General features: G+C 39.7%; 1 protein-coding gene across 1 annotated transcript in view; it reads right to left on the reverse strand.

Moving 5' to 3' along the window:
- LOC150087411 (xaa-Pro aminopeptidase 1-like) overlaps positions 1-22054 on the reverse strand; it is a 532432-nt gene that overhangs the window by 48056 nt on the left and 462322 nt on the right. Inside the window, exon 20 of the mRNA XM_090372051.1 lies at positions 16074-16145. Within this exon, the coding sequence (XP_090228177.1) occupies positions 16074-16145 (72 nt within the window). The remainder of the gene's footprint in view (positions 1-16073; positions 16146-22054) is intronic.

Consider the following 22054-nt stretch of genomic DNA (forward strand, 5'->3'; position numbering starts at 1 on the left):
TGACATCTCAAAGGCTTTTGATTGTGTTTGGCATAAAGGTCTTCTAAACAAGCTTCCATCTTATGGTTTGCCAACAGTTTTTAGTAATTGGTTAACCAGTTTTCTCTCTGATCGCTCACTGAGGGTAATGGTAGATGGCTCTCTCTGTCTTCTAACTTCTCAACTAATGCTGGTGTCCTCCAAGGTTCGGTTCTTTTCCTCTTGTATATTAATGACTTTCTTCCATTGACCAAAAATCCCATCCACAGCTTTGCCGATGATAGCACATTGCATTCCACTCTCCATTGTGAGAAACCTTGTCCTGCTCAATCAGCTTCAACTTCTCGAAAGTCTGCTACCAACTCCTTAAATGCCAATCTTCAGGTAATTCTCCAATGGTGGAAAGACAACTTAATTTCAACCCTTCTAAAACTCAGTCTTGTCTGATATCTTGCAAAAAGGATTCTTCTGCTCCTATGCTTATCTTCAGTGACACTCTGATTTCTAGGCAAAATGATATATCTCTTTTGGGGATTACCCTGACTTCTAATCTCTCTTGGCACTAACACGTTACAAATATTGCTTCCTCTGCATCTAAAAAACTTGGTTTTCTCTTACGTTCTCGGCGTTACTTTTCTTCCAAACAGCTGCTCATTCTGTATAAATTGCAAATCCGCCCTGCCATGGAATATTGTTCCCACATCTGGGGTGGTACCCCCAAAACCTCTCTCAGGCTTCTTGATTCCATTCAGAAAAGGGCAGTTAGGTTAATTAATGATTCATCTCTAACAGAGTCTCTCCGCTCGCTGTCTCATAGACGTACTGTTTCTGCTGCATGCCTCTTCTGCAGATACTTCCATGGGCACTGTTCTTCTGAATTGGCTTCTATAATTCCCATTCTCTCTTTCAAAACAGTTCGAACACTTGCCGCTACCAGCCAACGTCCATTTACTGTCCAACTTCAAACTCACAGAACCAACTTTTCATCTTCCTTGTTTATTCATTCAACTGCTGTTTTCTAGAACAACCTTCCTTCATACGTATTTCCTGAAAATTAGAGCCTACAGAAGTTCAAGTCCAAGTCAACGAATATCTTCTTTCATCTTCTCAACCTCCAACCCAAGCACGGTACTAAGTACTATAGGTTCTAATACGTGTTGTGTTTGGGGTTTACATTAAAAAAAAAAAAAAAAAACAATTATTTTTCACTAGTAAATAAACCTATAAGAAAATTATCAGTTGGCACTCTCATTATTTTTCTTAATTTTTACAACTCTACAGTAACTTCATCTTCACCCAGGGCTTTCTGATTTTAATTTTCTTCAATGCATGTTCTACCTCGTCAGGAAGGATATTGGGTATGTCGTATCTGTTGCTAATTTGTGATCCATCTTCCCCACTGCTGGCATCATTCCTTTGCTCCTTATATAATTCTTTATAGTACAGCTAGGCGTTAATCGAACTCGCATAACGCGAGTTCGATTAACGCGATATTCAGTTAACACTATTTGAAAAATGATACCACTTTTCACTTCACACGATGCAAATTTCCAGTTAACGCGACCTTTTTTTTTTTTTTAATGCGATAGTTGAAAAAGATTTGAATCGCGCGTTAAGCTTACGGCGAGTTGTACGGTCAATAAACAAATGTTTGCCTGCTGCCCGCCTCGGTGTGTTCCATCAACCATCGGAAAAAAACGTGTTTGTCTCCTGCTAATAAAGTCAATGCAGACTTGCATTTAAAAATTCAAAATTTTAAATGAGCCAGATGAAAATGTTACTGCGAGGGAGATAACGGTAAAAGAATTAGATGAAATCTTTCGTATCGCGTAGAACCTCAAACAAAAGGTTTGATGTTCTCTGCGATATTTATTTCGCCAGGGCCCAGAGAAGATTGTTGTTGGCTATCGGAAATTGATTGATGAAAAGAGAACATCAACACTGTTCAAATATTTCTGCAACAGTAATTTCTTCATTGTGTATTTTATGTCAGAGGTTCCCAAAGTTTCTCGGTTCATGGCGCCTTTAATGTCTCAGTAATTTTTTCAAGGCGCACCCAGACCAAAAGAAATACCTAACAGTTTCGTTTAGTAGTTAGGTCCAAACAACTTAATAAGAAATGCTGAAACTGCGAACTACCTCGAGCTAGTAGTTCGCGTGGTGTCTGACAGATGTCGAGTATCGCTGTGTTTCCCTCGAAAATTTAAAATATTCCGCAGCGCACAATTTAAGAACCACTGTTTTATGCAATAAACATTTAATTCCATAATTATTTTCATTATCTTTTACATTATATACAGTTAAAAAGTTATTTAAAAGGTATTTTTAAAATTCTTTATGGACATTCCAGAAGGTCAAGGACCAATTATAATTTTTCCTATTGGTTATGATATTCGATTAATGCGTTTCTGTTTTGGGCGATGCTTGTTTGTTTGTTTGGATTTTTTTGGCACATTAGCAACTACGGCTATAATGCGCCAAGAATAGGTAATATTTAAAAATTTTAAATTTTCGGTGACCTAATTAGTAAGGCCACCATGTCCAGATATATAATAACAAAGATATAAAAAATAAATCAATAAAGACGTAACAATAGCATAAATTAAATACAATTAAAAACTTTTATTAACTTAAAATAGCTAAAAACAGCAGACACGTTGTCATTGTCGGATAAAATCTGACTGAGTCAGTCAGACTGAGTCAGTGGCTCAGTCAGATGGTTAAAAGCGGTAAAACGGATATTGCTAAAATCTGGACAGTTAATTAAAAGGTGTCTAATCGTTAAAATTGTGCCACAGGACACACACATAGGAGGGTCATCAGCCCTCAGCAAAAACGAATGAGTTAAATCACGGTATCCTATGCGGGTCCGGGCAAGAACAACTTCCTCCTTATGATTCCTGCGCAGACTAGACTGCCACGGTTCAATTACAGGCTTTATACGATATAATTTATTCGCAGTCTGTCTATTCCACGAATCCTGCCATTGGGAATATATCTTTTGGTGTATTATTTGCCTGTAGTCTGTATAGGGGACTGACAGGCAGCGGTTATTATTGGGAATTGCTGATTTGGCTGCAGCGTCAGCCAAATCATTTCCCCTAATCCCAATGTGGCTGGGAATCCAGCAGAAGCGGATATCATATTCACGTCCACGGAGGAAGTGAATCTTCTGCTGAATACTAGACAGAACTGGATGAAGATTATATCTCACAGATATTAAAGCCTGTAACACGTGAGAGAGTCGGAATATAAAATGAACCGTTGGTATTGGCATTCACTAATGTGATCCAAGGCATGCAGCTCTGCAGTAAATATGCTGCATTCAGAGGGAATCTGCTCCGATATAGAGCTGTCTGTAAAGACAGCAGCAGATCCCACATATGAGTCCGACTTCGTGACTGGCGCGAAGTCGGAATATTCAGTTTAGTGTGCTGAATGAAGCTGCAGGTAGACAGATGATGGAGTGTCCAACTTTCCCCAATTTCTAAGACATAAGTCACATGCCGGGACATGAGCATGCCAGGGTGGAAAGGGTTGCTTTGGTGTTTGGGCAACCTTGTCTACCTTGATATTAAGTTCTTTGAGTAGCTCTTGGAGACGAATACCAAAAGGACGATTGAAAGTCTTACAGGTATTGTATAAATTTTCCCATCGTGGCTCAAAAACGAAGGGCCACGTACGATGGTCTGGCAGGGATTTCAGTTTTAAAGCGTACTTTAAAGACAACTGCTTACGTCGAAGCGATAACGGTGGTTCGTTTGCTTCGACGTATAAGCACTGGACAGGAGATGTGCGATATGCTCCAGTAGCAATACATAGGGCCTGATGATGGACGGGGTCCAGCCATCGCAGGACACTGTCTCTGGCTGAGGAATATACCTGGAACCCATAATCTAGTTTGGATCGCACAAGTGCACGGTAAAGCCGAAGAAGGATACATCGGTCTGCTCCCCAAGATGTAGAGGAGAGCGAGTGGAGAATATTAAGCCCACATGTGCACTTTGTGCGGAGTTGACGAATATGATCCAAAAAGGTCAGTTTTTTTATCGAATATGAGTCCCAAGAAGTTTATGTTCGCTGCTACTGGAATAGCATATTGTCCGAGCCTTAATTCGGGTTCAGGATGAAGATTACACTTAGGACAAAAGTGTACGCAAACGGTCTTCTCCGGCGAGAACCTGAAGCCATTAGCAAGTGCCCAGGAATTCAGATTATCAATGGCTTTCTGCAGTTGTCTTTCAACAACCCTCATGTTGCACGACTGACAAAAAATGCTAAAGTCATCAACATAGAGGGCACTGTTTACAGTTGGAGGAAGTTGTTCTGTGATTGAATTTATTTTGATGGCGAAAAGCGTGACACTTAATACTGATCCTTGTGGTACTCCCTCCTCTTGACTGAGGAAGGAGAGAGTGAGGATCCCACGCGAACTTGGAAAGATCGATTGGCTAAAAAGTTTTTAATAAAAATTGGGAGTTGCCCCCTAAGACCAAGGCTATGCAGATCTTTTAAGATGCCAAATTTCCAAGTTGTGTCATACGCTTTCTCCATGTCAAAGAACACCGACACCAAGTGTTCACGTTTTAGGAAAGCATCCCGGATGGATGCTTCCAATCTAATGAGATGGTCCAAAGTGGACCGGTTCCTTCGGAAGCCACACTGGATGCTGGAGAGAAGGTCGTTTGATTCTAAATACCATATTAAACGAGAATTAACCATTCTCTCCAGGATTTTGCACAGACAGCTAGTCAGAGCAATAGGATGATAATTGGTGGTGACTTCTGGATCCTTTCCTGGCTTAGGAAAGGCAAGAACGATTGCCTTTCACCAGGAGTCCGGAAAGTGCCCTTCAATAAAGATGTTGTTACATTATGTTGTTCTTTGGTTTTTAGGAGCATTAGCAACTAAGGCCATATTGCTCTGGGGATATGCGGTGGTCATTCCCTTGACCTTTCCGCATCCTCCGTATTTGGTGGTGATGGGCTCGAACCCCGGTCTAATCAAGAAGCGTGTGCTACGCACTGCTGCTCCTTACCACCTGGCTACGGAGCCGCCTTTCAATAAAGATTCTGTTATACAGAAGGAGCAGACAATCCATAGATTTTGGTGAAAGATGTTTAATCATTTCATAATGGATGCCATCTGGTTGAACAGCACTTGCTTTGGAAAGAATGAGGGCTCTTTTCAGTTCCAGAATAGTGAAATCCCCGTTGTAGGGATAAATGCTCTCAGATTTAAAGTTAAGTGCCTGTTTTTTGATTTTATATTTCAGGACCAGAAACTCTGGGGAATACGAAGATGTTGCAGAGAGGTTGGACAATGTTTCCCCAAGAGAATTGGCTATTGCAGTTGGATCTGCAATAGCGCATCCATTATAATCTAGGATTGAAGAAGGGTGGGATGTATATTTTCCCTTCATTTTCCGGATTTTATCCCAGACTACCTTAGAGTTGGTAGACTGGTTAATAGATGATGTAAAACGGATCCACGATTCCTTTTGATTCTGACGACGGATATATCGTGCTTTGGCTCGTGCACGTTTAAAGGCTATAAGGTTGGTCGTGGTAGGATATCGGCGGAATATCCCCCACGCTTTGTTTTTAGCCTTTTTTGCTGCTGTGCATTGTGAATTTCACCAAGGTTTGGGAGATGGTGGAAACCGGGCAGATGTTTTTGGAACAGCATTCGCAGCTGCTTGGACAATAATTTCTGTGATGTACGTAACTGCGTCATTGATAGGCTCTTGACTGACTGTGCTAAGATCAAAATTTGCCTGATGTTGGAAGGCAGTCCAGTCAGCCTGATCAATTTTCCACCGTGGTAACCTGAAGGGAAGACATGGTCTCCCACTGTGTAACGAGGTTATCACAGGGAAGTGATCACTTCCGTATGGATTCTTCTCCACTTCCCAAGTGAGCAAAGACAGTAGAGAAGGGGAGCAGATAGAGAGATCAATGGCAGAAAAAGTATGGGTAGGCATGTGGAAGAAGGTATTTGTTCCAGTATATAGAAGGGAAAGGTCATTGTCATTTAGCATATGCTCTATGACTCGTCCCCTTCCATTGATGTTAGCACTACCCCACAGGGTGTTATGTCCATTAAAATCCCCGAGAAGTAAGAAAGGGGGAGGCAACTGCATTAGAAGATCATCAAGGTCTTCCTGGGAGATGTCAGTCCCAGGTGGCAAATAGATAGAGCAGACCGTTAATAAAAATCCCACCGTAAGGCAAATTGCAACAGCTTCTATGCTAGTTGTAATTAGCAAGGGCTGCACTGGGGTCTGGTTACCACAAGGATAGCCACTCCCCCATGAGCAGAGCCATCCGCAATTCTATCCTTTCGAAAAATTGTGATGTTGTGCATGGTGGGATCATCATTTGCCTTAAGATATGTCTCCTGCAAGCAAAAGCAAACTGGCTCGTGCTTTTGCAGGAGAGCCTTTATGTCATCAATATTTTGCCAGAATCAACGACAATTCCATTGTAGAAATTTAGCCATTATTTTGGCTTGGTGGGTCCATCAGGCAGCTTCCGAGTTGCTGAGGGCTTACTTTTATCAGTCTTGGGTTTATCTTTTTTGGGGAAGAATGGACGCTGTCCCGTGTCCATTTCTTCCTCCGCAAAGAGTTCCAAGACTGAATCTTCGGGTACCTCCTTCTGCTCGACATCCATCTTTTCTTGGGTACTAGGGGGGACTTCCCCTTTTTTATTCTTTTCTTTCATAGTTACCTTTGTTACTTGTGGAGCATTAGGAGGTACCGATATAGGAGTGGCAGCTGATTGGTCCTTCTGTGCAGGTTTTTGAGAACTTAAGAGATAACGCGCAATGAAAGACTCCTTTGGAGGAATGGTCATGTCCTTCTGAGTTCCGACGGAACATCTCCCTGCTACCTTCTGGGCGTAGGTAGGTTTGTTGATATTCAGGGGTTTGACCGATTTCCTTGCCTCCTGGTATGATATATTTAGCTCTGCCTTCAGCCGTTGAATTTCTTTTTCTTTCCACCTCTGGCATGCTCGTGAATAAGCCGGGTGTTCGCCTTCACAGTTAATACAGGTGGGTTTTGCGGCTGAACATGCTGTTGTTTCGTGGCCTTTGCACCGCATCGAGCGCATGCAAGGACTCCATGGCAGGCCATTTGAGAATGTCCATACTTCTGGCATTTAAAACACCGTAATGGGTTCGGAACGTATGGACGCACTGAACAATTGATGTATCCAGCTTTAATCTCATCAGGAGGTTTAGGAGAGTTAAAAGTCAGGATAACGCTCCTGGTTTTAACAATTTTTCCATCCCTTTGCGCAGTAACTCTCTTGATGGCAATAACTCCCTGTGGTTTTAATTCGGAGCAGATTTCCTCCTCGGTTACGTCGAGAAGGTCCCACTCCGAAATGACACCTCTCGATGACTTGAGTGTTCTGTGTGGTGTCACTGTTATGGGTATTCCTCCGATTGACGTTACTCGGAGTAGATGTTCAGATTGCCTGTCATTTTTAGTTTCAATTAAAAGGTCTCCAGAACGAAGCCTCTTAACTGATTTGGGTGAACCTGCTAGCCCATCTAACCCTTTTTGAATAAAAAAGGGCGACATTTTACCAATCGATGTTTCATTGGTAGAATGAATAATTAAAAACCTTGGGACAGGCCCTGATGGTAATTCGGTTCGCTGCCTCTTTTTAGCAATAATGCTATCTGTTTCTTTATCATTGGTTTCGGATAGGGACTGGGTTGGGGCCCCTGAAGAAATATGTTTATCAGGATTCATAGAAATTTTATTTGGTTCAGTGCCCGGGCTCCCCACCCACCACGGAGCCCAAAGGGACGCCCACTACCCGGCATGCAATAAATGCGCTCGGGAGTGGAACACCAGGGCTACCCAGACACCATACCCACACCGCCGCCAGCCTGAATCCTGTCCCTCGGACCATGAGGGTAGGGGCGTGGTATTGACACGGTTGACCCTCGCAGGCGAGCCTACTAGCCGATTGATCCTAGCCGGGCCTTCCAGGACCACCCGTCTTGTCGAAGCAGGGGCCAAAGTGGTGTATTGAAGCTGGGCCCCTCAACCACCAGGATCCCCCTTTCCGAATTTCCACGGATCGCAGCGCACGGCAAACACGCCGGATTCCATTGATGTAAGCCTGGAACCTGGGCTGTGGGCATTGGATCCCAGTGATGCTAGTCTGGAAGTCCAGCGGCGTCACTGGGAGGTCCCCTCACCACGTACAAGTGCCCACGTCGAGGGGTTTGGGCGATGCACTCGCGGGACGAATTAATCGCGTTAATTGAGGCCCGCCTGTAGTTGGCTGCTATTTGAATTATGCCTTCTCTGCTATTTATAAGTACACCATCACTTTTCTTCAGTTTCAGTATTATTTGTCTTTCTGTATTACTGCTACTGATTGCTGATTTAAGTCCTTGGTTTTTTTTTAATGCTTGTTCTACTTTTAAGGTGTTAAATTTTGTCTTCTCTGTGTCTCTTTCTAATGGCTTTGCATAACTCAGTATACTCAATTTTGTCCTTATCACTGTTTATCTTTAGTCATCTTCAGTTCATCATGACAAGTGTTCCTTGACTAATTTTTCTTTGGATTCCTTTTTACCTATAGATTTCTTGGACTTTATCACTTTCAGAAATTTGTTGTATTGCTCGTTGATACCTTGGTCCTGAAAGGTCCGCAGAAGCTGAAACTTGTTCTTAAGTTCCACTACATAGAGGGCGCTGACTCTCTTTAAAAATTACAGCTGTGAATTACAGGCTCCGAAAAAGCGATAAGTGTTTGCCATTTGATTTACCTAATTGTTATTTTATATTGTACTTTATACATAGTTTTATAATTCTAGTTATGCTGGTTATTTTTATTTTTAATTTAGATAAAGAGTTTTTGTAGATTACTACTTAATATATGTAAAACCGTTGTTTCGTTCGAATAATGCAGCCATTATTTTTGTATAGAGTGTATAGTGTAGGGAATTCAAATTTTTAATTGTGGTAACTAGGTAGCTCTAACGTAAAATTATATAGTGTAATATGCATCACTGCATTCAGTATTCTATTAGATAGTGTAATACTGACAATTAATTAATTAAATTTATTGATCTTATTAATTTAAAATATCATGCCCACACTAGAGCAGCAAAGCACCGGGCACAAAGTGGCAGGAATGCTGTGAGTTGGGGGAGTGTCTGAGGGGGGCGATTCTCCGATGCATCATAGCCTAAAAAAATGTGCAACTTCTGAAATGTTTGCCGAACTCTCTGGAACAGAACATGATCTAGCCGAAGAGAATGTCTTTGTGTGTGTCAGATGCAGAGTGTCTAGAAATTAAGCGTCAACTCATCGTTCTAATGGGCGACTATGAGTGCTTCAGGTGTAGAGTAGATGCCCTGGAAGAAATTAATATGAGGGGGCCCGTCAAGCTCTCAGCTGCCCAACTCAATGCCAGAGCTCACTCCTGGGCACCAGGCAACACCCGCCAAGGCAGAATGCACTGGTCTCACATTAGTTGGTTATTGTTGGTGACTCTATTGTCAGGGAGACAGGGAATATATTGTGTAAAAAGGATAGATGGAATAGGACCAGGGTATGTCTGCCAGGGGCAAAAGTTGATGATGTTGTGCATATATCATCTTTTAAGGGCACAAAAGGTGTTGTACATGTTGACACCAATGATATTAAGAGTAGAGCTGCAGATTTACTTAACAAGTACAGGTCAATGTTGCAAAAAAGTCGTGAATTAGGGTTAAAGTGTCTGCAATTCTGTCCAGACACAATAGGAGGGAGTATATGATGAGAGCCTTGTCAATCAATTCAGCCCTGGAGGGAATGTGCAAGGCTCAAGGGGTAGTATTTTTGTTCAGCGTGGTCTGTGCTTGTTAACAGGAGAGACTGCTTCTACAGGGATGGGATACACTTAAATAGAAAGGGTGCAAGAATATTTGCTGATGTTATCCAGGCAGTGTTAGGTGGCTCGGAAAATTGCTAGCTTGGGGGGGGGGATTCACAGACTAAAAGTAGCTACAGGCAGATGTGAAAGTGATTCTTGCACTACTTCTATTAGAATAAGCAGCGGCCTGTAGCAAATGCTGCTGGGGGGGGGGGTTTCAGGGACTGATGCCAGTCATCTTGAAACAAGTGGATATATGGGATGTATTAGAGTAACTAAGAGTAAGAATAGGTGCATGTATACTTGAATGTATACCAATGCTAGAAGTATAGAAATAAATTTGATGAATTTGAAGTGTTCGTCAAGACATAAAAGGTGGATATTATTGAGATATCAGAGACATGGTGTCACACAGCTATTAGGAATGCAAAATTGGAATTTGGGAAGTACAATATGTACAGAAAGGATAGACAGTATAGATAGGGAGGCGGTGTTATGCTGTTAATTAAGAAAAAGATAAAAATCAAAAGAAGTGCATCCAGTTGATGCAAATGAACAGTGCACTGTTGAGTCAGTTTGGTGTGACATAAGAACTGAGAAAGCAAAAATAAGAGTTGGAGTGTATTATAGGCCTAATGACTCGAATGAGTACAATGAACAATTGTACAGAGAAATAGAGTGGGCTAGTAAATTAGAATGCCTTATTGGATTTTATTGGAAAATCCCCCATTGGATTTTAACTTCCCAGATATTGACTGTAACTTGTGGGATGGTCACTCGCACACTAGTAAGACTTTTGTGGATTTATTCGATGACTGTTTTCTGCAGCAGCAGCATGTTCGAGAGGCATCCAGAGAGGGTAATACACTCTTGATCTGATTATCAGCAGTGATCATTCGTGTATTAAGAATCTGCAGATAAAGGAACCACTACATGGCATTGATCACAGTGTACTGATGTGGGATTTACTTAAAGATATAATTACCACAGGGGTAAAGGAAAGGGTTTTTTGCTTTCGTAAAGGTGAGTACAGTGGTCTCAGACAGATTTTAAATTCTGTACAGTGGGATCAACAATGATGTTACCAACAGCAAATTCTAAATGGGAAGCATTCAAGGAATTAATCGTGAAAGCTACTAAAAGTTTGATACCTATTAAGAAATATTGTTCAAGGTTTAGGCCTAAATTGTTATCAAATGAACTAATGAGACTTGTAACAGAGAAGAAAAATGCATGGGATACATATAAATTATCAGGCAACAGAGAAGCCTATGGCAGGTATAAGCTAGTTTGTAATCAAGTCACAAAGGAGGTTTGGCAGGCGAAGGGAGATTACGAGAAATCCTTGGCAAAAGATGCTAAGAAAAACAGCAAGGATTTCTTTTCTTATATGAACTTTAAAAGGTAGGGGATGAATCTGATTGGTCTACTTGATATCGATGGTTCAACTGTTGATGATCCTGCTCAGATAGCAAACAAACTGAATGAGTATTTTGTATCTACATTCACACGAGGAATTATTAAGGTTTTAAAATGCTAGAAGGTTATCAAATTGTAGCAGAGTGCTTAATGATTTTGTAATAACTGAGAGCAAAGTGGAGGAGAAATTGTTGAAGTTAAATATAAGAAAGGCACCTGGGGTGGATGGGTTATATTAAAGGAGCACTAGTTATATTAAAGGAGGCAGAAAAAGAAGTAAGGAAATCCTTAGCCATAATTATAAGAGCATTCTTGGACTCAGTGGAGGTCCCCACTGACTGGACATTTGCAAATGTATCCCCAACTCACAAAGGGGGATTGAAGGGTGACACGAGTAATTACACACCAGTTAGTTTAACTTCTGTTCCAGGTAAAATAATGGAGTCACTGGTTAAAGATGCATTGCAGGATCATCTAGACAAGACTGCAGCAATAATTCAGACACTGCATGGATTTGTTAAGGGAAAGACTTGTCTGACGAATTTGATTGGTTATTATGATGTGGTTACAAAGGAACTGGATGCAAAAAATAATTTTGATATCATATACTTGTATTTCAGGAAAGCTTTTGACACTGTTGCACATGGAAGACTACTATACAAATTGGAGCAGAATGGTATTAAGGGTAAGTTGCTACAATGGATAAAATGATGGTTGAATGGGAGAAGACAGAGGGTGGTAATCAATGGGTGCTGTTCTTCGTGAACTAATGTTATTAGTGGAATCTCACAGGGTTCAGTGTTGGGTCCACTGTTGTTTTGTATATTTATCAATGATATTGATGAAGGTATATCAGGCTTATTGTCAATGTTTGCAGATGATACAAAGGTTGGCAGGGTTGTTAATGACAGTAATGGCAGGGTGCCACTGCAACAGGATCTAGAAAATTTGGGGAGATCGGCTGAGAAGTGGCAACTGAAGTTTCACATTTACAAATGCAAAGTACTGCATATGGGTAGAAGTAATCCCAGAGAAACACGCGAACTGTGTGGTACTACACTTAGGGTGGTAAAAAATGAAAAGCATCTGGAAGTAATTGTGCAGTCAGATATGAAGTTTTTTGAGCAATGCAGACAAGCTGCCAGGGCAGGTCATGGGGTTTTGTCAATGATATACAGGAATTTTGCTAGCAGGAAAAAGGAGGTGATTGTCTCTCTGTATAAGGCAATAGTGAGGACATGTCTTGAGTACTGCATACAGGTCTGGAGGCCTCGTTTTAGGAGGGATGTAGATTTGCTTGAACGTGTGCAGAGAAGGGGAACAAGATTGGTGAGGGGAATGAAGGGATCCTCTTACCAAGAGAGGCTTAATTTCTTCAAATTGCAGTGGCTGGAGACTAGGTGCCTAATTGATCTGATTGAGGTGTATAAGGCCTTGAATGGGTTGATCACGCTGAATTCTGATGGGATTCTTCCACTTGTTCAGATTATGAGGGGGCATAAATTCAAATTAAGGAAAGACAGATGTAGAATAGATGTGCAGAAATTTGCCTTTAGCCAGGGGGTGGTTAATTGCTGGAACAAACTTCCATCTGGCGTAGAATTTGATAGGTTAAATAAATTTAAGGAGGAACTGGACAAACATTTAGAGCGAATGGTTGTGTGAAATTTTTTTTTTTTTTTTTTGGCTGATGCTGCTTAAACTCATACACTTGCTTTCTTGCATCACATGCCACCACCACTACTACTACATACTGCTTTTTCTCCTCTTCTGTTATCTTAAAGACCTTCATATTATTTACTTGAGTCAGTTTTTTCCTGACATCTATATGAAGTGTGACTCTTACCATTCTATGATCACTTCCAACATTTACCATACTTGTTCAGGACAGTAATATCGTTCACAATATATCTTCTGTTAGTGAGGATGAAGTTGATTTCCTTAGTCATTAAGCTATTTTGACTCTTCTATGTCCACTTTCTGTCCACCCTTTTCTTGAAAACTGTGTTCATTACTGACATTACTCGAGATTCTGCAAATTCCACAAGTCTTTCACCTCTTTCATTTCTTTCACCAATTCCAAAATTTCCTATAATTTCCCTTTCTGCACTGTTTTGTCTCTTTCCAACCTTAGCATTGAAGTCTCCCATAATCAGGGTGTAGTGAGTTTTCTGTTCATCTAGAAGTCTCCCAATTTCGGTGTACATTTCTTCAACCTCTTCATCATCACGGCTTGATGTTGGTGCATATATCATTATAATCTTTAGTTTTTCCCTATTAGAAATCCTGAGTTGTAGCCTTGCCATCCTTGATGTGCTTCTGAATTCCAAAATCGTTTTTTTTTATATGTTTATGGACCAGAAAGCCAATTCCACTTTCGCTTTTTCACTGTTTCCTTTGGCGTACAGCAGATTTCCACTTGATATACTTATAAGCGATTCATTTCTTCTTCTTGTTTCAGCCAAGCCAATAATATTCCAATTCACGTGTTATTAAAGTTATGCAAATATTAAACTCCGGACACTGATTTGTTTTGGTCCACTGCAGCGATTAAGTAAAGGAACACGGTCATCGTGTACCATGTACACGTAGATGGCACTGGTTGTCTCTCTCAGCTCTGTGCTTGTTTCTCTTGTTAAGTGAGCAATTTTGTGCCAAGGCTAGATAATGGGGTGAGGTTGCATTTGTGTAAGTTAAAGTGGTTGTTGCATTGTTGATCTGGATCTGGTCCTAGGGAACAAGTGGAACACCACCAACTCCTAGTCACTGTCCATTGCGAGAGATGGGGCAGAGCAGTAGGGATGTAAGTCTAGCGGTAGCTCTCGCAAAGCTACCCCTAGACTTACTTAGGCAAGCAGGGGAGCTCAAAAGGAACATGGTCACTTCACCTCAGTACTTAATATTCATGTAATTTTCATTATGTTTCAATGGGAAGCTTTTCTTCCACACACACACACACACACACACACACACACACACACACACACACACACACACACACACACACACTGTTTGGCTGCTCATTTGGATTTAATATAATCACTCTCTGTTCAACACAAGGTTGTAATTGGGGCCAATTGCTATTTGATAAGAGGTGCTCTGAATCACTTAATTCTCAAACCAGTCATAGCAGTCTTTTGAGTTTTAACTAATAATGGATATGCCTCTTTTGTTGATGCGATTCAATTTAAAACAATATTAATGATCTTACATTGACTTGTAGATAACAATGCCATTTCCAAAGTGAATATAAGCCAAACCTGTCACTATATGACATAGAACACTGTTTATTATCAAATTACCATACAGCTTCTTCTGTGAAGCAAATCCTAATGAGCTGCCTCATTCTTACATTTTAAATAAATAGCACTTTGCCATGAACAGAAGCATGCTGTAAGAGTGCAATGATTCTGATTTTCTTCACAATACAAAACGTGTGACACTTTTCTGTGCTAATCAGTTTGAAATTTTAACTATAAGTACAGGCAGTTCTCGCTTTATGAGTTCCTGGGTTTACGAGTTTTTTCCCCCAAGTATCAAGTATCGACAAAATTGAAAATATGAACATTAATTGAAAAAAATGAATGTTAAACATTGATAAATACCGAATTCCAAACCACATGCATAGCTATACAATTCAGTGTACCCCGCATTATAATATTAATCAGTTCCAGAGACACCATCGTATTGTTAAAATATCTCGGAAGTTGAAACTTTCGCTGTAAACTAAGCTATTTATCTCTCAAAAATGTTATTTTTAAGGTCACAAGCGTGGTTCGTAAATTGTATTAGTTACCAATTCAAATCATTAAAATGCACTACACTTTCATTGTTATCATATGTTCCATTTTAAGAATCAATTTTAAATGCCTTTGTGATATTTTTCTAAAGCACATTTCTGGAGGTCACGACCATAAAACAATTTGCACTTTCCGGTTTATTGGGATTTTCTTTTACTGTCAGCAATTATAAACTGGTAGTAAACTTGATGTTATTGCATTTGTGAAAATATCGATAGCTGGAATTGTGTGGTTTTTAAGTTATTATGGTGAAATGTGTTTCCCCTTTACTGAAATCTTCAATCGTATAAAAAACATAAATAAATTTTCAGAATCTTCTCTCCATTCCTTTTTTTTAAAGCTTCACAAACTTGTTACTCCATGTGAATCGTGTTAGTTTCAATTTGTGTGTGCAGTTAAAAAAATGCTTATGCGTGCAATCGTGAAATTTATAATTAAAAGAGAAGATTATCTTGGAAACAAACACCGCTTGAAGCATTTCTGAAGAAGACGGACTCCTTGTGCAACAAACCAACGAGTTCTGAGTCAATAATGAGTGAACAACAAGTTTGCATTTAATCTATGATGTTAAGAATAAACATTCTTTAACATCACCATTTAACATGACCATTCTTTAACCTGGGTCATAAATAATTTATTATTACAACTTGCTTGATTTTACAGGCTACGTTTTCATTTCTTTTGATAAATCAATCATTGTTTAAACAAACTAATTAGCTAACTAATTTCATTGTTGAGAACGTAACCCCTATTTTTAATCTTATGCCTATGGGAAATTAATTCTCGTTTTATGAGCGTGTGTGCTAGGAACGAATTAACTCGTAAAGTCGAGAACTACCTGTACATAAAAAATGATGTATTTAAACTATGACAGTTACATTTCTTGAAGTTTTTTTTTAGCTCCAGACTTATGTGAATAAAACTTACATTTTTTTAAAGACTATGAATGAAAAAGTTTATTTTCAATAACAACAAAAACAAAAATCACCATTGGACATGATCATTCCTTCCTGTAACCCTGGATCATCAGGATTTGGTTTGGAGTTGATTGTTATAGGCCCTGTAGAAAATAAAACTATATAAGCAATCAGAAATTAGACTAATGTTGCTAAACTTGGTAAGATTTTTTAATAATACAATGTTATGGTATTAGCTGTGATTTTTTTTTTATCACATTATGTCTGCGCAATTATGTGCTCACTGGCTGATTTAAATGCTATGTAGGCCAGAAAAATCCAGAATAATTTGGAGAAAATCTACTCAATCTGCCTTGATCAGCTAAATAGCCCATACTGAAGAAATCTTAAAGAATTTCTCTCCAAACAAGTCATAAATTGCAGATTATCTATAATTTCACAGAAGACAACACAAATATGATTACCTGAATCATATCCAGCAGCTACCAACCAGAACACAGAAATTAATTAATATTTCAACCTTTTTCTTTCTTGGAAAGCTAAATTAATACTGTCTGAAGGATGCATCTTTCACTGTTCATTGAAATTAAGATGAAAATTCCTAGAAACTCTGCAATGAGATTCTAATGCAGAGTGAATGTGAATCATTTTAATGGTGCTAATTTAATCCTTGTATGATTAAGAGAATATTATTAATTCTAAATTGGAATCCATATTAGAATTAAATATTAGTCATTCAGAAAGGAAGTATGTTAAATTATGTTAGAAATTATTATTAATAAAGAAATTAGTTAGGCTATTTGTCTTCCCAAACAATTAAGATATAAGTGAATTGGTTATTCATCATATGGAGTACATGAATTGGTTATTCATCATATGGAGTACATGAATTGGTTATTCATCACATAAAATGGAAAACATTATCATTCAAAATTAATAGTATTTTTTTAAATATGGAAAATATGTCTTCTCCCCTTTAGAACATAAAGATAATCTCTGCTAGTTGCTAGTACTTTTAAAAGTTTCCAAATGTTTTAGCTGTAAGCTGGTGGTCACCATTTACTTTAGTAGTGTTTGATATTTTGATGTAAAAAAAGGAGGTTAAATGTAGTTAAAATAACTGTGGATAGAATATACTTAAAACTTCCATATCTACATTTTTGTGAATAGTGAAGAATGTTAAAATTCATTTTCCTCCATGTCTCATTCCTTTTGGTTTCATGCTCAATGAAAACAAACTATATCAAATTTATTTTTGAGAACTGCTCAGTGGAATTTTCATTACTTAAACAATTATTGTTTTTGTTATCTTTTGCTTAAAATTAGTTGTGCAGTTGTTGTTGGCTTTGATCTGATAAATTTCGCAAATTTGTTCTTTTCTTGGCCTTCAAAATTTCTTAGAACCAAAAACACTGTTATTATTATTAGCCATATGGTGCAAGGAAGCCTGAGGCTTATGCTGCACCATCCAAAAAAAAAAAAAATAAAATAATATTCCCGAGTTACCTGAGAGAGAGAGAGAGATTGACAGAAGTAGAAAGGAATCACCAAGAAAGAGAATAATTATGATATCCAGCTCAGGACCCTGGGTGTGCCAAGCCCATACTCACCAGATGTGAGCCCCATAGAAGTGTTTTTATTAAGTCCATAAACTATAAATTTATAGCAATACAAAACATGACTTTATAATGTGATGGGATCATATAGTACATAATGTAACTTAAAATAGCACAGTTCATATTGCTGTTAAGTAGGCTGTGATTAGTGCAGCATTACTATTATACTATTATTTTTGTATCTCTTAGCTGTATCTGTTATTTTAAATTAAATTTTCACTAAAATCATCATATCACAGACTAGGGCAGTGAAGCAGAGTTCAAAGTAGTGGGAATTCATTCAGGGGAAAACTGCTCTCAGCAGTTCTCCCTCGAATCAGGATTATATTATGTACACTACTTGTTCCTCTTTGCAAAGCTACCTTAGCCAGAGGTAATATGCCAAAGGGGGTGTGTGTGTGTGTGTGTGTGCGTGCGCGCACATTCACTGTAAAGAGCATTAGGAAGTTAAGTGAAAATTCAGCATTCTGGATGGCTTATATGAAGATTGAAGAATAGGGCTGATGCCCTGGAAAGATTACAAGAGAGGGACCCACCAAGCACTCAGCTACCCAACCTATTCAAGATCAGACATCACAATGGCTCATCATGTACTCCTTATCGTATCTGGGCAGAACTGCAGATATGATAGGAGGTGTACATGATGAGAGCCTTGTCAGTCAATTCTACCCAATGAGCTATGCACAACTCATGGAGTAGAATTTTTCTCAGCATTGTGCTTCCTAACAGGAGAGACTGTTTTTACAGAGATGGGATACATTTAAATAGAAGAGATGCAAGAATATTTGCTGATGCTATTGAGGCAGTATTAGATGGGTCAGAAAACTTATGACTGCTGTTAATCTATTAGTCACAGACTAAAAGATTAATAGCAGCCAATAGACGTTTTAGGTATCTTACCGGTGATGGGATTAGTAAGATGTCTGAAATGTCACCTTAATGTATGGTAGTTTAGGTGAATAGCTTAATAAACTATATTATTAATATCATGTGGTATATGAGTGGTATTAAATATAGTAATAATCTTAACAGCTTGCAAGGTAACAATGAAGCAAATTCCAAAATCTTCGAGTTGGAAGAATATCTCAATTGCTTTGGGCTCCGATTAAATGAACACAAGACAGCACAAATGGTTTTCACCAACAAGGTAATTAAGAACCACATATCAATATGCAGGAATGAAGCAAGGTCAAGAAAGTTGACATCCACATGTTGATCTTGGTCTGAAATGGGGCAAAAACCTTCACACCATATTTCAGTCATGTAAAGAAGAAGGCATATGCAGCACTATGGAACCCCAGATGGCAACTAGTGAGCATTAGGAACCCCAACCTTATTAAGATGCATTATACCTATCCCTGTCTATGCATCTTAGATTTGGTACTCTTTCCCAGACAGTACTATCAAAAGTTTCCTAGGATTAGAGTTCTGGGTCCTGAGATGGTTAAACAGGATCACTATGCAACCATTTACCATTTGCCGACCAGGCTAGCTGGATGAGTAAAGTGCCTGCCTGCCTGGCAACCCAAAGGTTGCCAGGCAGGCACTTTACGGGTTCGAATCCCGCCTCGGGCTTGGATCAGAGTAGTGCAAAAACCTTGGGAGGTGCATTATGGCTACAGAAGCCGATGCACCAACAACTAACAAAAAAAAAAAAAAAAAAAAATTTACCATTTTAAGGGCTATTTTATATGCCAACTTGGATGTCACACTGTGGACACACAATCATCACAAAAAACATTTTTCACGCTTGCAAACACATCTAGTGAGAAAGGGCTTGGCACAGCCAGGGTCTTGAGTTGGATATCATCATTCTTCTCTTTCCTGGTGATTTCCTTTTGACTCTCACTCTCTCTCTCTCTCTCGCACCATATAGCTAATAATAAGGATAATAATAAAACCTGAAGGATTACTTCGAGACAACACAGCACCACTCCACCAGACCATAAGAAAGATAGATAAGTGGTATACCACACTCAACCTAAGTGAGGAAACCCCTCCCGCCCAAACAGTACAAGAAACGAAGATAAATGGGCAAAGAAGACACTCCATGGCAGACACAACAATGACCTCCATCAAGATCACATCGATAACATTGCTTCCAATGCATGGCCCACAAGCGGGACACTCTTCCCAGAGACTGAAGGATTCATGCTGGCCATCCAAGACCAGGTAAGCAACACCAGGAACTATAGAAAATACATCGCAAAGGAGCCCAAAATGTCAGATGACACATGTCGACGATGCCAAATGGCCTTAGAAATGTTACAACACATCACCGATGGGTGCAAGGTGATCATCCAGACTGACTACACTCATAGACACGACCAGGTAGCCAGGATAATACATCAGAATCTAGCGAGGAAAACCAGTTGACCAAAGAAAGTGTACCATACTACAAGTACACACCCCAGGCAGTACTAGAGACCTGAACCCACAAGCTGTACTGGGACCACGCCATAATAACAGATAAGAGCATCCCGCACAACAGACCGGACATAACCCTTGTAGACAAGATAGAAAAGGCTACCTACCTGATTGACATAATGGTACCCAAAACTAGCAATGTCCAGAAAACCCATGAGGAAAAAATTAGGAAGTACATGAACCTGAGACATGAGGTCAAGGAGATGTGGTATATGCAAGAAGTATCAGCCACCCTGATCATTGTGTCAACCACCGGTATGGTGCCAAAGACTCCACATAGCAGCATAGCAGCAATAGGTCTCCCAGAGAATACCTATAAGGAACTACAGAAAGTCGCAATCCTGAACACCTGTAGGATAGTCAGAGATTTCCTCAACCAACAGTAACACCAGACATTACAACCACCCTGTGTACTTGGTAGCAGTATCCGTCACGGAGTAGACCCCAATCAGGGAGAAATAATATAAGAGCAACAATAATAATAATAATACCAGGTAGCCAGGATAATACATCGGAAGCTAGCCAGGAAATACCAGTTGGTCGAAGAAAGTGTATTGTACTACAAGTACGAACCCCAGGCAGTACTAGAGACCCCAACCCACAAGCTGTACTGGGACCGCACCATAATAACGGATAGGACAACCACGCACAACAGACAGGACATAACCCTTATGGACAAGAAGGAAAAGGCTACCTATCTGATTGACATAGCAGTACCCAACACTGGCAACCTGCAGAAAACCCATGGGGGAAAAAAATCCAGGAACTATAGAAAATACATCGGCAAGGAGCCCAGAGTGTTAGATGATACATGTCGACGATGCAACCTGGCCTCAGAAACGATCCAACACATCACCGTGCGATGCAAGGTGATCACCCAGACTGACTACACTCATAGACACGACCAGGTAGCCAGGATAATACATCAGAAGCTAGCAAGGAAATATCAGTTGATTGAAGAAAGTGTACTGTACTACAAGTACGAACTACTAGAGATCCCAACCCACAAGCTGTACTGAGACCGCGCCATAATAATGGATAGGACAATCCCAGACAACAGACCGGACATAACCCTTGTGGACAAGAAGGAAAAGGCTACTTATCTGATTGACATAGCGGTACCCAACACTGGCAAGTGTTGGGTACCGCTATGTCAGAATACCTGCAGAAAACCCATGGGGAAAAATCAGGAAATACATGAACCTAAGACAGGAGATCAAAGAGATGTGGTATATGCAACAAGTAACGACCATTGCAATCATCATCGTGTCAACCACAGGTATGGTGCCAAAGACTCTACATAACAGCCTAGCAGCAACAGGTCTCCCAGTGAACACCTACAAGGAGTCCCAGAAAGTCGCAATCCTGAACACCTGTAGGATTGTCAGAGAGTTCCTCAACCAACAGTAACACACCAGACATAACAACAACCAACCTGTGTACTTGGTAGCAATACCCCTCATGAGGTGGAACCTCCAATCAGGGAGAAATAATATAAGAGCAGCAATAATATTAAGGATCCTCATGAGACAAGCAAATACATAGGTTGTATTAGGGTTACTAAGGTGCACAGCTACTTGCTTGTACACTAATGAGTATAGTAAACATATTTGATGTATTCAGAGTACTGGTTTAAATCAACAAAAGTGACATTGTAGGGATATCAGAAATATAGTGCCATTCAGACACGGGATGCAGAATTGTAATATGGTCTGTACATTGTGTACCAGAAAGGACTTTTTAATTTATTTGTTATGTTTGCAGTCCAACCAAACTATGGCAACATTTCTATGCAGATTGTGATGCTACCACACTGACTGATAAAAGTCAATGAATGAAGTGGTGTAAATATATTGTAGCATAATGTTGGATGATGTTTGTGTTAGGCAACTGGCCACTTAGCTGAGATGGCAGCAGAAACTGCCATCATCTGGTTACTATCCCTAGCACATAGGGCTTGGCCAGGATCTATTATCTAATATACTTGATATATATACCACCAATTGAGC

Source organism: Mastigoproctus giganteus, chromosome 4 (genome assembly GCF_048544385.1).
Source record: "Mastigoproctus giganteus isolate SK-2022 chromosome 4, ASM4854438v1, whole genome shotgun sequence".
In the NCBI taxonomy this organism is placed as follows: Eukaryota; Metazoa; Arthropoda; class Arachnida; order Uropygi; family Thelyphonidae; genus Mastigoproctus; species Mastigoproctus giganteus.